The sequence below is a fragment of the Maniola jurtina genome, chromosome 6 (assembly GCF_905333055.1).
Source record: "Maniola jurtina chromosome 6, ilManJurt1.1, whole genome shotgun sequence".
Classification (NCBI taxonomy): Eukaryota; Metazoa; Arthropoda; class Insecta; order Lepidoptera; family Nymphalidae; genus Maniola; species Maniola jurtina.
In genome coordinates, this window is record NC_060034.1 from 15,254,406 (window position 1) to 15,271,573 (window position 17,168).

The 17,168-nt window shown below is 36.1% G+C and overlaps 2 protein-coding genes across 4 annotated transcripts in view; one reads left to right on the top strand and one right to left on the bottom strand.

Annotated features, from left to right (window-relative positions):
* The window catches only part of LOC123866474 (zinc finger matrin-type protein CG9776), a 36,292-nt gene extending 23,415 nt beyond the window's left edge, over nucleotides 1–12,877 (bottom strand). For 2 of the 3 annotated variants that reach the window (XM_045908063.1, XM_045908061.1), the window contains exons 1-7: nucleotides 12,454–12,877; nucleotides 12,018–12,192; nucleotides 8,550–8,743; nucleotides 8,100–8,230; nucleotides 1,655–1,801; nucleotides 1,211–1,314; nucleotides 406–524 (exon numbers count right to left, since the gene is read on the bottom strand). In XM_045908063.1, coding sequence (XP_045764019.1) covers nucleotides 406–524; nucleotides 1,211–1,314; nucleotides 1,655–1,801; nucleotides 8,100–8,230; nucleotides 8,550–8,743; nucleotides 12,018–12,192; nucleotides 12,454–12,768 — 1,185 coding nt within the window. In that variant the 5' untranslated portion in view covers nucleotides 12,769–12,877. The remainder of the gene's footprint in view (nucleotides 1–405; nucleotides 525–1,210; nucleotides 1,315–1,654; nucleotides 1,802–8,099; nucleotides 8,231–8,549; nucleotides 8,744–12,017; nucleotides 12,193–12,453) is intronic. The other variant, XM_045908064.1, reaches the window with a different exon arrangement.
* Nucleotides 12,878–14,206: 1,329 nt separating this feature from the next.
* Nucleotides 14,207–17,168, top strand: part of LOC123866478 (neprilysin-4-like) — a 73,182-nt gene continuing 70,220 nt past the window's right edge. The window contains exon 1 of the mRNA XM_045908071.1: nucleotides 14,207–14,526. Within this exon, the coding sequence (XP_045764027.1) occupies nucleotides 14,515–14,526 (12 nt within the window). The 5' untranslated portion in view covers nucleotides 14,207–14,514. The remainder of the gene's footprint in view (nucleotides 14,527–17,168) is intronic.

Below are 17,168 nucleotides of genomic sequence, written 5' to 3' on the forward strand. Positions count from 1 at the left end.
TAAAAATCATATTTAGAGTTCCGTACCTACCTCAAAAGGAAAAACGGAACCCTTATAGGATCACTTTGTTGTCTGTCCGTCTGTAGTGTCTGTCAAGAAAACCTATAGGGTACTTCCCATTGACCTATAATCATGAAATTTGGCAGGTAGAAAGGTCTTATAGCACAAACTACATTACAAAAAAAATTAAAATGTGTTCATGAACAAATAATTTGTATGTACTTTCAATTTTCGAAGCAAGATAACTATACCAAGTGGGGTTTCTCTGGTCTGGTCTTTCCACAGCCAAAGCCTCCTTGGCTTTGGCTAGATCCCACCTTACCGGCAAAGCCGTGCTGCCAAGCGATTAAGCATTCCGGTACGATACTGTAAACAGCTAATTGAGATAATGGATAGACAACTTACGGTATAGTTCTTGGAGTGCGTGAGTGACTTGAGATGCGCGGAGGCGCAGTGCAGGTCGCCGATGAACTGGTCGCACAGCTTGCAGTACCACGCCGTGGACGGCACGAAGAACTGCAGCCCTGGACCAATGCCGCAAACATTACTCAACAATGGGCTACAACGAACCACAAGACGTGGGGCGAGTTGCCATCCTTATGTCGTCGACATTCCATCTAGACACACGAAAAGTTTTGCGTCGTCGTTTCTCATACGCAGGGCTAAAGTTTGGAATACTCTTCCGCGATCTATGTTTCCTACCAATTACAATCCGGATATGTTTAAAACAAGAGTGAAAAGGCATCTTCTAGGTAAAGACGTCCCATCTTTGGTCAAATTATCCCTTTCCGTCAAGTGCGATTGTGGTCAAGCATGTGCCTAGTAATGAATAAAATAAAAAAAATAGTGTAAAGGCGAGCTAGGCTCAGAGTTGCGACATTTGAAAGGCAATGAACGAGAGATCCATGAACCAAGGTCACTGACACACTGGCAGTGGACAACCCATGCTTGTCGTAGGGGCGATAGCCGTTGGAGTTTGAAAATTCTAAAGTGGAGACCCCATACAAGTAAGTGTAATGTAGGATGCCCTTCAGCACAATGGACCGAAGGTCATAAAGAAGCTGGTGGGGCTGAGTGGCTAAGTGTGCTGGCGCTCTTTGGGAAAGACATATGTTTAGCAGTGGAAGTCTGCAATCAGACCTGCTGGCAACTGATGATGCAGCCTAAGACGGAGCGCGCTTGCTTGCCAGGCTGAAATGATGATGATTACCTCTGATAGGGGTCCGCTTGGTGGGCGCGGAGGGGAAGCTGGGGAACCCTTCGTTGACCCCCGTCACGCTGTGCCACGGCGCCTCCATATGCTGTGCGGCCATCCTACAAACACATTCAATTTTAGAAGTGACTATATGATCATTAAAGGTTGATAAGCATAAAAATTCCTCAACTTTAAAATTTGCTCCATAACGCAGAATATTAACGTGTTTTTTTTTTAATTATAACAATGATTGAGGCACCTTCTTCTCATCTTGTAGTACACGAGCGAGAAGCCCTGATATTGCTAACTATACTGTTGTCTTTGTCTTGCTCGGTTGGCCTCACTCAGACTTCAGCTTTACCATTACACACATATAAATCGTGTGCGGACAGTTCGGTGCACGGCAGTAGTAACGCTTGGGAGCTAGGCCTACAGTATTGGGGAGTGAGGCATGTTTACTTGGCGTGGACTGACTTGTGGTGGGCCGGCGAGTGCAGGTGGTTCAGGTAGTCCTTAGCGGTGGGCGGGAACTCGTTGCACACTCGACACCAGTGCATCTCGGGGTCGTAGTACACGTAGTTGAACTTCTTGCCGGCCGACGGGGACCTAAAAATGGCAACATTTGTAATATCCATTACAAAAATTGAAATATCGATTACAAAAATTGTACCATCCATTACAAAAATTGTAATATCCATTACAAAAATTGTAAAATCGCTCACAAAGATTAAAGCATTAGATAGGATATTCTATTGTAACTTATCAAGTAATTTTAGGTTACTATCCGTAAATCTGTGATTCGTGTATACGGAATAACCCTACCCCGTTCACACGGCATTAGCACCAGACGTTTCTTGCAAGTTAAATATTAAATACTATCTAATACGTAATCGCGCATATTTTGAGTAGTCTATAAAACCGTGAATATTTCTATACTTAAAGTACGCACCACTACGTACCTATTCGGTAAGGGGTCCGAAAAACGTAAACGTAAAAAAATGTGACTTTTGGCAAAACGCACAGTTAGGATAAACGAAGACTAAAGACAATTATTTATCCAATTATTCAAATAGAGTAGTAATTAGTACACCCCTACAGATATAATTGCGGCGGCATGCTTCTTTGTTTTCATTCACTCTCTTTACAAATTGTATATAAATTTCATAAGTATCTTACAGAATTTTCAGTTCTATCTGCGCTAACCCCTTTAGTAACAATTTAACTGTAGTTAGTAAATATAATGATATGTATTAGGTACATAAAAAAACCTTTTTTTCTAAATATTTGTCATTTTTATCCTATTCCTGGTAGAGGGAATATTTATTTTAATATTTTGGAATTTTTTTTGACTGAAATAGTCGCTTAAACCGAAAGTACAGGGATTTTTTTATTGATTGATAGAAAGCTGCAGGCATCGATATTATCTTTAAGCAGACACCATAATTTTTTTTTCTTTAGTAGCTGTACAATCTTCTATAGACACATGTTGATGACAATTTTATCAGTTCTTTAGTCTGTGTAAACTAGTACATTAATCTATGTTTCTGCGTAAGTCTATGACTTGTGTGTATGTGTCATGGCGTCTTTGTCGGATTGATAATTTGTAACTCTAAAGATATTAAATACAAATAGTTATGATCTCAAGTTGTTATTATTTATTACGGTCTACAACATTCCTCTGGAGCAGCAAGAATAGGTTATGGGACCAGACACGTCTCAGCGGTGAGTTCATTGCTTGATTATTGCTTGCTCACATCGTCACAGGAGGAAAGACCGGGAAGACATTTTGTCTAGAAATAAAATTTGAGTGAAAACGGAATATTTGGCATCAAATCATGGAGAACTTGGCAACAAGAGGAATTCCCATGGGAATAAAACCATTTGATGGAACAAACAGTTACAGTAATTGGCTATTTAGAGTTAGGTTGGTGCTCGAACAACATGAGGTTATATCGGTGTTGAGCGACGCGGTGCCGTCGGATGCCGTGAGATTGGCGGAATTTAACAAAAATGATGTTAAAGCCAGGAATCTCATCGTGCAGTGCTTATCTGACAGCATTTTGACCATGATTAAAGACAAAAAGACAGCCAGGGAAATAATAGACACACTAAGTGCCACTTACGAAAAAAAAGGCATGAAATCATTAGTAACAGCTCAGAAAGCTTGGAGGAAGCTAGAGTTCTCTAAAGACAAACCTCTGAAGGATTTCATCCAGGATTTTGAGTCTTTGGCATCTGATGTCAGGGTTGCTGGAGGGAGATTGGAAGAGGATGAAATAGTCAGCCAACTCTTGGTAGCAATGCCTTCTGAATTTGACAGTGTGGTTTCTGCGATGGACATTCTTTGTAATAAGGATAAATCTGCGGTTACACTGGAGTATGTAAAGAACACTTTACTTGCTGAGGAGGAGCGGCGTACTAAGAGAGATATGGTTTCAGAAACACAGTCGCCAGGTGCTTTTGCGACAGGGCGGTCAGTTCCTGCCAGGGATAACTACCACAGGTCAAGGAAGAATATTAGGTGTTTTTTTTGTAAATCTGTTGGACACAAAAAGAAGGACTGCTTCAAATATAAGGCTCAGTCAAGTAACGAGACAGGTGCTGTTGCCAGAGAGAGTGGTTCTGCAGACTGTACCTTTATTACAAGTGAAAACAGTGCATTGAGTGCCGGTCAGTTATGTCATGAAATAGTATTCGTTATAGACAGTGGCGCTAGTTCTCATATTTTAAAAAGTGATTATAGAAGCTTTGTGTATGACATTACCAATGTGAAAATTGACATTAATGTAGCCAAAGCGGGTCAGTTTGTGACAGCGAATGAGAAGGGTACTCTTAAAGGTATGACAGAGCTGGGTAATACAATAACTATTAAAGATGTATTAATTTGTGACAATATTTTGTTCAATTTGTTATCAGTTAAAAAGTTAGAAGAAAAAGGTTTCCAAATAATTTTTGAAAATTCTGTTGTAAAGATAATGCGAAATGGGGTAGTAGTTGTATCTGGTCACACATTTGGAAATTTATATGTAATTAAATTGTCAGCTATATCAGAATGTGCAAATGTTAATGTGAGTAATAGTATTACAGATTTGTGGCATAGGAGAATGGGTCATTCTTGTAGATACCCGTCTAAGAGTTTATGCGAAATATGCTTACAGGGTAAACAAACTAAGTTACCATATCTTAAAAAGTTGCCGGAGGATAGAAAGGCAAAGAGAGTTTTGCAGTGTATTTCAACTGATGTTTGTGGTAAAATTAGTCCACCTACTCATGATGGATATAACTATTATGTGAGTTTTATTGATCACTTCACTAACTTTTGTGCTGTATATTTAATAAGAAACAAAAGTGAGGTTTTTGAAAAATTTAAGATCTATGTGTCATTAGTTGAGGCAAAGTTTAATTGTTCAATAGAAAATATAAGATGTGATCAAGGCGGTGAATATAGGTCAAAAGAGTTCATTGATTTTTGTAAAGAAAAGGGGATACGGATCAGTTACTCTATGGCTCGTAACCCACCTCAATCAGGTAAAGCGGAACGCTTTAATAGAACCATAGTAGAGATGGCTAGATGTCTTATTTTTGAGAGTGGTATGTCTAAGGAGATGTGGGGAGAAGCGGTTATGTCTTCAGTGTATTTAATAAATAGATTACCATCATCTGTGCTACCTAAACACACCACTCCTGCCGATCTCTGGTACGGTTTTAAACCTGATTTGACTAAAATTAAAGTTTTTGGTTGTCCTGCTTTTGTGTATATTCATAAAGAGGATAGGACTGGAAAGTTAGATGAAAGAACTAAGAAATTATATATGATAGGTTATTGTGATAATGGCTATAGATTATGGAATCCAGAGACAAGAAAGGTAGAGACAGCGAGAAATGTTATATTTGATGAGTTTTGGAATAAAAGTTATAAAGTTGATAAACAGTGTAATAGTGATGATCAGTATAACATTATCGATGAACCTGTAAATGAACGTCGGGCTGGTGATGAGCCAAATAATTGTGATGATAGAAGTAATCTGCCTTCAGTATCATCAGATGTCATAATAAATAATGATTGTGAACCTACACCAGGAGCTAGTAGTGAGCATGCTGTGTATAAAAAATCTAGAGTGCGAAAATTGCCTAAATATTTAGAGGATTTTGAAGTAGATGTGCTGGCTCTAGCTACTTGTTTGGGTGTACCTGAGACATATGATGATGCAGTTAAGGAACCTGAGTGGCAAATAGCAATAAATGAAGAGTTAAAATCCTTAGAGTCTAATGGAACATGGGAAATTGTTGATGTGCCTAGTAATGAGGAGATTATAGATTCAAAGTGGGTTTTTACGGAGAAGTTAGTAGATGGTAGGTCTCGCAAAAAGGCTAGATTAGTTGCACGAGGGTATCAGCAGTCGAGTGTTGTTGATGAAGATATTTTTGCCCCCGTTGCACGCATGACAACTCTCCGAATCATGCTTACTATTGCAGTAGAAAGGGAATTGCATATTCAGCAATTAGATGTACGCTCAGCTTTCTTAAAGAGTAGATTGAAAGAACCTGTTTATATGGAAGTTCCTCAAGGCTTAAAGAGTAATAAAAGTTTCAATGGTAAAGCTTGCAAGGTATCAAAATCTTTGTATGGACTGAAACAGAGTCCAAAAAGCTGGAACGATCATATAAATCTAGAATTACTTAAAATAAACTTTGTTAGGTCAAAGATAGACCCGTGCTTGTATTTCAGGGGAAATACTTATATTTTAATATGGGTAGATGATTTCTTTATGATGTCTGACAGTGTAAAGGAGTTAAAAGAAATTAAATTACATTTAATGTCTAACATGGAGATTCATGTGTTAGGTACTGATTCAAAATTTCAATTTTTAGGTTTAGAGATTAATAAATGTGAAAATGGAAGCATTACTGTAAGTCAGAGTAACTTAATAAAGAAAATTTTGATAAAATTTAATATGTCTGACTGTAAGACAAGTAAAGTTCCTATGCAGCCTAAACTTAATTTAACTAAGAGTAATGAAACTGTAAATTGTAAGTTGCCTTATAAAGAATTGGTTGGAAGTTTAATGTATTTGATGATAGGATCAAGGCCAGATTTGTGTTTTGCGGTATCATATTTTGGTCGTTTTCAAAATTGTTATAACAATGTACATTGGTCTCATTTGAAAAATGTTTTAAAGTACTTAAAGTATACTGTTGATATGACTTTGAATTTTGTTAAGTCTGAATCTGAATCTCTTGTAAAATTGGAAGGGGGTGTTGATGACAATTTTATCAGTTCTTTAGTCTGTGTAAACTAGTACATTAATCTATGTTTCTGCGTAAGTCTATGACTTGTGTGTATGTGTCATGGCGTCTTTGTCGGATTGATAATTTGTAACTCTAAAGATATTAAATACAAATAGTTATGATCTCAAGTTGTTATTATTTATTACGGTCTACAACATTCCTCTGGAGCAGCAAGAATAACACATCTTCAGAACCACTATAATATCGAGTCATCAAATGTAAATATTTTAAAAAAACACACCTTCATTTAAAACGCCGATTTTTTTTTACTAATATGGGTAATGAAACTACGATAAAACAAACTTTAATGTTCAAGATTTATTCCAAACAAATTACATAATAATATGCTTTATAAACAAAATTACTAACTCCTAAATATATAAAACAGTGATGAGCAAGTTTTATTGGTTGTCGCATAACTTAATTGCTTAGTTTTATTGTATGAAAAATTTGTTGCATTCATAATAAGAACACACATAAAACCAAATTTTTCACACAAAAATACAAAACAAAACCAAACATGAAAATGGCCAGTATTGCATATAATGCATCTTAAAAAAATTCAATAAATATGAGCAACGCTAAAATTTTGTTAATCAATAACACTTAAAAGAATTGGAATAAACAAATACAGCAATTTTTATAACATAAGCATGTACAACTAAAAAAATCTTCAGATTTCTGCCACTTTCCTGTGATCCTGGATCCATTACGATGAAAAACTTTGATAACCACTGGTATCCAAATAAGCTAAAGCTGTACAACTGCTTGGTTTAACCATAGTCCTGCTTTGGAAAGTATAAAAGTTCTTACCAAACTAAAAACTAATCAATGACAATTAGTTTTTGAAATAAATAATATTACTTATTAAATAATCAAATAGCAACAAACCTCAACATTATTGCTGCTTTTAATGCTAAATGTTCCGAAATTTATATACAAAAAAAGAAAAAAATAGCAAGCATAACTTTCATGGTAGAACTTTTTGCATTAATAGCATTTATAAAATAATACTAGTATTAAAGATTCAATGGTTAAAGCTGGGTCTCCACACACATACATGCTCGATATTCAAATGTCACTACATACTATTATTAGGAAGTTGCAACCCACTGCCTCTGACTATTAGAAAGTGCTTTCTGACCCTTTTTTCTACTGGATTTTGATTAAGTTTTCACAATAAATAGAGTAAGTAACTTTCAAAAAATGTTCTTTATGAAAATTGATACTATCTTATTCTTGATACTTTGATATTCTTGATTTCATTGATACTTTGTTATTATCTTACGATCTTAATCTTCAAGGGCACCCATGTGAAAGGCTTTGATGAATAATAATAATAATTAGACTTATAGACATAAATTCACCCTGCAATTATAAGCACTTACGTAGTATGTACTTAGTAGGTTCTGCCTTAAGCAAAATAAAGACAGAGTAATATTTTTTGTCAAATTTTCTATGTGACTATGATTTTGTAAGATACATGGCATAGTTTATCTAAGGCAAATGAAGTGACCCATAAATAAACTTGAAAATGTCAGGCATGTACGTGGAGACAGAGCATATAAAAAGACAAGCAACTTGAGTGTTTAAATAAAACTGTAACATCACATACCTAGATTTCCTCTTAGAGCTGCGTTCGCTAGCTTCCTCCATTTCGACGATCTCGGGCGCTTGCTCCCCGATGATGCCGTTCAACATATCTACCACGTTGTTGATCGTCTTCAGTTTGTTTTGGATCTCCAACTATACAAACGCAAGGCAAGTGATGCAAGGGTTAAGAATGAGTCCCAAATTCTTAAAATAAGCTTCTATAAAGCTAGAAATAACTAAAAATTCGATTCGGGCTAGCACAGTTAGGAATGTGAGATATAGGACAAGAATTTCATTTTAAAAAGAATATTAGGTAGATATGACTAATATTCTATTTCCCATCCAGCTAAGCGTGTGAAGCTTGAGCTAGGAGTAGGTGCGACAATAGTACAATAAGATTTAGGCGTTTCGGATTACAGAAACTAATCCATTGAACTATTGTGGCTATTAAATTGGTATAACAAAATCAAACCTGCAGTTTCGTGTTCTCTTTCAAAAACCGTTTGGTGTCTGGACTGGGAGATCTCTTCGCATCACCTCGGAGCTCGTTGCGTTGATCTTTCAAAGTGTCGAGCTCTTTTTTCAATATGGCCGTTTTCTTAATGTAATCCTCTCGTTGTTTCGACAGAGCTGCCTTCTGGTGACGCATTTCTGTCTCTATAGCGGCTGCGAGGGAAAGTACTATATGAATATACGTACAAATAAAAAAAATAACGAGCGTACTATTATGTTACTTGAACCTACCTTCTTTCATAAAAATGTTTTTTGAAAACTACCTCCATTTTTTTTTAGGTTGGAAAAAAACTTTTGGAAATAATGCTACGCTCGTTATGACAATTAATTAATCATAATGCACATCTAAGCTAAGTTCGAGTCCGTGATTACTATTATAATTATAATTATTTGATTAAGACAAAATAAAAAAAAAGCCATTAACGGTGTCTTGTCTTCTTTGAATAGTACAGTGATTAACAAGGGCCTGGCCTCCAGTTTTTGTCCAAGAGTACAATAACTAACCATAAAGAACACCTGAAAGAAAACTGAATATGATAAGAATAGATACACACAACTAAATCCCATTATCAAGCTTAAAATATTAGGCATGTGAGCAATCCAGCAAAATCCAATTAATTGCCCAGATTTGGTTCCAAATATGCAAAAATTGAATTTGGACTAATATATTGTCACAGAAAACTATAAGCATGTAGAATGCAACATGCAGGCAACACTGACATGCATTTTGATTAACATTGGCTCACTATAATATTGCATATTGCTAAAATTGTAGCTGTTATGGACGATCAAAAGTTTTCACAACTTCAACATCTTTGTCTATTAATATAAATTGTTCATTTATGTACACAAAATAGCGAGAAGTGGGTGGATGAGGAAGGCGGAGGATCGTGTTTGATGGCGCGCTCTTGGAAAGGCCTATTTCTAGCAGTGGACGCAAACAGGCTCATTGATTGATTTATTTATATATACTACTTAAATAAGAATATTTGCACTACACATGCTACCCAACACAGCTTTTTCTCCTCTCAACAAAGGTGGCTCTCACCTGGTGGAGATTGTTTTAAGCAATAAGGCCTCTTTTGCATTGTGTTAGTTTTTAATTTCCTTGTATTTTTTCGTTTTGTGTGCAATATAGACTTTCTATTTAGCTTCTTTTCATATCCTTGGTTTCAAATGACACACTAAAATTACATCTAACCTATATAATACTTTTATCGTAAACACGCCAGCATATATTTCGGTTAGCTATGGGCTAAATAAAACAGCAAATTGAGCATAACAGTGTAAGCTAGATGAAATGTACGAAAGAGATACTTTATTCTGATGTTGAACTAATGAATACTTGAATAAAATAACCTAGTTAATAGTTCTATTGAAGTCCTAGGGTCGTACTTCGTAAGCATGTAAGAGTAGGAGAACTAGCTCCAATAAAACTCGCGCCATTGTTATTATTCATCACAGTTTATTATCAAACTTTAACCATCTTTAATATTACTTTTATCCAAATAAACCTTTACAAATACTTTTGAATCATCAAATGAATCTACCACTGGTTCGGAACGCCTTTCCTGCCGAGAAGAACCAGCAAGAAACTCAGCGGTTGCTCTTTTCAAAGATTTGATTTACAATAAGATTCGATTTACAATATTTTAACCGAAATTACATTTAACCGTCAAACTTAAACGAACAAATTTGAAAGAAGTTAAGAAACTCAACATTTAAACCAAAGTTACAATTAACTGTCAAACTAAACCGAATAAATTAAAAAAAGTAGACAAATTCAACGTGTTATCACTTCGACTGTCGATAATAGAATGCTGCTCCGCTGGACCGCTTCGCTTTTAAATACTATCGTGGCGGTGGGGTTCGGAAACGTCGACGACGTACGATGCGTCATTGAGGATTCTACTCGTCATTCGATCTATGAATTACGTGTCTCATTATTGCGCCGATAAGCATAGTCATGCACAAATGATAACACTGACTTTTGTATTGTTACTTAAAAGAACTGGCCAAGTGCGAGTCAGATTCGCACTTGGCCGGATTTTTATGATGTTACCACTTTACGGTTTTCAGATTTTTTCCTTTACTTGTGCTATAAGACCTACCTACTTGCCAAATTTTATGATTCGAGGTCAACGGGAAGTACCCTATAGGTTTTCTTGACAGACAACGCAGTGATCCTATAAGGGTTCCTTTTTCCTTTTGAGGTACAGAACCCTTAACATTAATCATAGGAGCAATATTTATACTTAAAAAAGGTATGATTTCTAATCTTGTAGATGGTCCTGCAACTATCTTTGTGTGATATTTATATAGAGTCAGTTGGTATTTTTTTTTTTGTATAATTTTATGTATATCATGTATATGTCAGTAGTTAGTTGATCATGCACAACTTAGAACACACTTAACCATCACCATCTTAGAAAAAAGGCAAAATCATTTTAAGACTTTTCATTTACACAGGCATAAATAACATCATGCAATTGTTATAAAAGCTATTTTTTAATATAAATCACCAATTATAATTATATATTATAATCTTCAAGCATCTAAATTGGTGCCAATTTGGTTTTGCACAACCCTAAAAGTGTCATTTTATTTCCTGCAGTATAAGTTGGCAAGATATTTTGTCTTGTTACATCCACTTGCACCAAACTGCTTAGTAATTTTGTTACAGTTGTTTTTTCCTTATTTTGCTTAAAAAATAAACAAATCGCAGAAATTTTCTTGAAGAAACGCTTAAGCGATGCTATTCGTCACGCGCTTTAGACCTTCTGGGGTTAGATTTTCACTCATATCATGATTTCATTGTCAGTTTATTGCATCTTACATATTTCAGTGAGAAACTACTTGTTTGCATTTTCTTCAAAGTAAGGAGAAACATTAAACAATCTATACTTAATCTGCTTTTATTAATTATTTTACTGTACTCTTTAACTGACTTCTAATTTATTTGTCAAGTTTATTCCAAGTTTGGCTGGACAGATAGAAAATTTAATTTAAAATTTAAATACATTTAACACATTGGTGCAAGTGGACCCAAGTTATTATGATCTGATTTACAAGCATTTCTTTATTCAGATTTCACCACAACACTTCTTAACTGCACTCCTGAAAAGTCTTTAGTAGCAAGGGATGTTTGTAAAACCATCCAATAGTATCATTTTCACAGGCGTAGGATTCTGTAGTCAGCTAAGTTGGCTAGATTGATTGATTGATCTTGTAGAGTTACAACAAAAAGTCTGGAAAAGAGCCCAAGAAAAGAAGAACTTTCCAAAGCTAGGATAATTACATGATTTATGACCTATGCACATGTCATAAACATCCCTCTGTATCCTTGCATGTCGCAATTGAAAAGGTAGCTCAACATACTGTAGCCTGGAAACTCAAGTATGAACTGAATTTAATTTACTAAGAATACCTTCTTTCTTGATCTGATCTTCAACGTTATACACTGGAGGTGTGGGTGGTGGTGGAAGGGACATCTGGTTCCATGCAGACATGTCCGGAGGTTGCTGAGCTGGAATGGATGCCACGGATGGGAAGTCATCGTATATGCCCGAGTAAGAAGGCTGGTAGTTGCCTGCATATGGTCCCTGTTAACAAAGAAATAAGTTTCTGACCAGGGTGCATTTAGAACCCTAGTAACTTTCAAGGCATTAAGAACGAAATTTCTAAAAAATCATAGCGGATTATGGATGCGCAGCGACGACTTGCTGTTTTTTCTTATGGCATCAATCGGTAACGCATAGCCGTATCGCTTTGTCCTGTATATAATAACTAACTGCTGCCGAAGCTTTGCAACTGAATAATTGTAAAGCATTGAACAGCTAATGCTCAACATAAACAAAGCATACTTCAGCTGGAAATGGTGCAACCGGCGGGGGCGCGGAAAAGCCGCTCTCTTGCATGTTGTTTTGGTTTTGATTGTCCCACAGTTCGCTCGGCAGCTTGGATATCTCGCTGAGAATGTTCTCATCCAGCAAGTCCTTCTCAGTCTTCCTCGGAGACCGACTTGCACGTTTGTCCAGGTCCCTCGAGGGCGGACTACGGCTTCGCTTCCTTGCTACAGAGCGATCTTTTTCGTAGCGGTAATCGTTCCGCTCTCGCCACTCACGACCGCGCTCACCGTCACGATGATAGTAGTCTTTGCGAGCGAAATCGCGTGACATATTTAGGTATATTTAAAGTAAAGGAATTCCCTGATTTGTTTGATTTTAGTTACAAAATTGCCGTGTTTAAAATGCGCAAAACAGTATAACGCTCGCCATTTTGTACAAACTTGTTTGACAACTTGACTTTGACAATTGAAATTGACAACATGACTTTGACATATTGTAACAATGACGTTCAAAAATGTTGCCTGCATCTTGCCTGCACCGCTTGCACAGAGTGAAACGAGAAAAAGAAGAAAATAATAATAATAATATCGTCGTTGCAAGGATTTAAAATAAGTAATAATTTAATTACCTACACTAGTTAGTGCAGTAGAAACGGCCCGTACGTATTACAGCAAAGGGTATAGGAGTTTTGAATAAATAAAAATATATACCTACCTAACTAGTTAATATTATTGTAAGCATGTTTAGAGGAATTAGATGTTAGGTACGGTTTAAAATGTACAATATACCTGAATGAAAAGATTTAAAAAAATGTACCTTACCCACTGTTTGGTGTAATCTAGTGTAAAAGCAATGGAAAGTTTTACAGTAAAAACGGGTAACAAAATACACTGATGGTTAACTTTGCTATAAATTTACTAGAAGGCAATCATTTTTCTTTACTAGACGATGCGCCCACGTCTTTAACCACGTAGACTTAAGTTTATAAAAATATCATGGTAATTATGATACTACTATGATTGGTACTATCCAACACTAGCTTCTCCTTTCAGCAAAGGTTGCCTGGAAGAGATTGCTCCAAGCAATAAAGCCGCCTTTGCACACAATTGTTTTTTCTGTTTTCTTCTTTCTGTGTTGTGTTCCTTTACATGTGTTTTTGTGTGCAATAAAGTGTTCTATCTATCTATCTATCTATCTATTTATGATTTTCCTGGCAATGTCCGCTTACTTTTGGTCAAAATCCGTTAAAGTAGATGGGCTGTGAAATGAAAAGAAACATTCAAAAAGACATTCTTACACTCTAGTACCCATTTCATTACCCGGCTGAGTTCGTTGTGGGCTCTTCTTAGACTTGGGCGCATTTGGAACCCTCGTAGCTTTAGTTTTAAGTTACGTAATTAATTATTATCCCCACTATATCGTACAAATTTAACAATTCCGACCATTTTTCCGGCTTTACACAGGTTAAAGATTATAAATAGGTAGCTACAATATTAGGTATTTCTTTAGTAACATTAATAACTCTTGCACAAAATTGTATCTAACATTAAGTAGGTAAGTAGATAATTAAATTTTGTAAGAAATTACAATTTGGCGAAACACAAGACTAATTTTTAGCTGAACCTCAAGTCGAAATCGACAACGTTTCAAGACGAAATGATGAAACTGTAAGAACATTAGTTAAACCAACTGTATCGCGATTTCAGCATCCCAATCGCATCGTGCGTCACCTTACCTTCAACTTTGAGTAGGTACGTACACTTCTGCGTGCTGCACTCTAGTTGAAGGAAGTCGTTTGAGAACACGGGTCGTTGCACCGCCATGGCGGGGAAGCAAAACCGCCGCGACGGCCGAAGCGCAGCCATCGAGGCATTGTCGTGTGGCCGCAGACCACGCATGCGCGGCAACGTTCCTAAGCTACGGCGCGAAACACTAAACCTTACGTGCGTTCAGAAACCGACATTGTTTATTCATTGAAAACTTTTAACAATTAACATTTTTAAACGCAGATTTTTCTTTTAAAAGTTTAAAAAAGTGATCGTGTCTTGAAAACAGCTGCAAAAAGATTTTCAGAAAATGAAGTATAAGGTATGTTTTAAAATTTTATTTTAGTACGAAATTTTCTAAACAATAGGAACTAAAAACTTTTATGTCACTAATTATTTTAAAAAAAACTTTTTGTTCTTTTTTTAATTTATCAACTAAAAAGTTGCCGGGTCGCCGGCCGGCTTCCGTATTGATCCGTAATCAACATGTTTTGTTTGCTGAAAAGAATTTTAATAATTTTTGTAAGATTAGGCAGACAGATAGGTACACAATTACTTATTTGAACTTGTCATAATTGTTGGCAATTTTAGCTATCCAGTAGAAAACCTTGAAGGTGCGTCTTGAAGCACGTAAAAATCATAACAGTGACGAACTATGCCGTTTTTACCAGCCTTTATCTTGGTATAATATACTTAATATTATAATAATTGCATCCTTCACCATAGAATAAACCGAAACATTAACTAAATATTTTAAAGATAACTTTTAGAAAACATACCAAAGCACTATATATTATATATGTTTTGAGGGTAGTTCAGTAAAATTTAAGTTATACTCACCTGCATCATAATTCATGGGGATTTATTATTTATATTGGATATCAGAGGCGTGTTTCGAACCATCGTGTTTTAGTAAAATTATTATTTATCACCATATTTACCTACCTACCTATAATATTTAAATAGTATTTACTTATCTTTGGCAAATCCAAGCAATTCTATTGAGAATCAAAGAGTGTACAATGGCACCTACCTATTTTTAATAAATTACTTTGACTTTGATACAAATTCCAAAAAGCTCAACGGTTTTTAAAAAGCGCGAGGTTCAAACTGCATGCGTTGACTACGTTGATGTCCCCAGCTCCTAGACCGTATGATATAAGATCCCATGTTAGAAATATCTACCCTCATCTGTTATTAATTAAAATAACACAACGCTAAATAATGTATAGATTGATAAATCGCGGAGAGATTGCCTCTTAGCTAAATCACGAGCCGATGATGTTAAAAAACTTACAGGTCCATAGTTAAAACAATAAAAAATATGGTTTCGATCAACTCTGATTACTACGAGATTTTCAAAAACCTAAATCCACCTGGACGAAGTCGCTGGCATCATCTATTTGGTACAGAGATATTTTTCATCCTGGAGACGGACAAGGGCTACATTTTATCCCGGAAAAACAAAGAGTTCCCATGGGATTTAAAAAAAACAAATCCATGCAGACGAAGTATTGTGCGCGGGTATCATTTAGTATCTATGAAAATATAAAAACTCTAGTCTCTACCCAATTTTAAGGTAAGGAGTTTTTTTTTTATTTTCGCGCAACAAATCGTTTTCAATAAGTACCAAGTAGTTTTTGGACTTTGTCTGGGTGGCGTTTGCTGGCGCGCGTGTTGTGACTTTTTGGAGTGTTTTTTTGTTAGAAGTGGCCGGTTTTTGTGTCCTGCTGGTGTTTATTTCTGGTGGAACTGACCGAGGAACAGACTGAGAAGCGCTCTAAAGGGGCGCCGCGTGTATGTCGGCGGGCGCCGGCACAGACGAAGTCCATACTTATACATGTAGTTTTCCTAACTTGTAAATAACTATAAACTTGACATTGGCTAATCAGTGTAAAGCCAGACGAGAGAAGAAGAAACCAAGTAGTTTTGAGTAAGTTTTCAGTAATTTCAATCCGGGTTACGGGTATCTTTACATATCTATGGTATCTTAAACCAAGAATGAATAGGTATCTCCTGGGTAAACGCGTCCCATCTTAGGCCACATCATAGCTTTTCATCAGGTTTGATTGTGGTCAAGCGTTTGCCTATAATGAATTTTAAAAAAAGCACGCCATTTTGGCATTCAGCCAAGGCAACGCCACTTTCTCATACGTTTGGTGAAGATTTACCACCGTCGAAACAATACAGAAAAACATTCGCGAATTCTTACAATACGTATTATTGTAACCTGCTTCGACTTCTATTGTTAATTCGTGTAGTTCATAATATTATTTATACATAACGTTCTCAAATTAAATCACCTTTTTGATAACAATCTATATATTCGTTTTTCACGGTTCGTTCTTCAAATGGCAGACGAATCCACAGTCTGCCACTATATATTATTATGTCAAAGTTAGTGCGCAAAGCGGTTGAAATAGCAACTACCAGAATTTCAATCGTGAAGATAGCTTTAAGCTAGCAAGTAGGTAGGTATCTGAAATCCAGTGGTAGAATTACTATGTAAACCAGTAGCTCGATTGCGTAAAATCTGCATCAATCATTATTACAATCGCAATTGTTGTTATTGGCTTTTAGGGTATTCTTGTTGCATCAATGCATTGTAGCCAATAGTGAGCGAGCGTCAACTAATGACTGCGATATTGACATTGGCTGTCATTCTACCGCATTCGAGCTGCAGGACGACATCATCAAAATACCAAAGTGAATAGTGACAGCTCGGGAAGTTTCAGCGAAAATAACAAGAAAGCGGGTAGTTCGACCCTGCCCATGACAGTTCTAAATTTATGCAAGTGGGTCGAAATATCGATAATAATTTGAAATCAACCAATAGGTAAACTAAAATTAAACTACGAAATGAGCTAAAAATCATCTGTTGCCATTTATTACCAAAACATTGTCTTATCACTATGTTTTACAACCTTGTTGCGCTAAGGACAGCATACAAATTAATGTAATCGT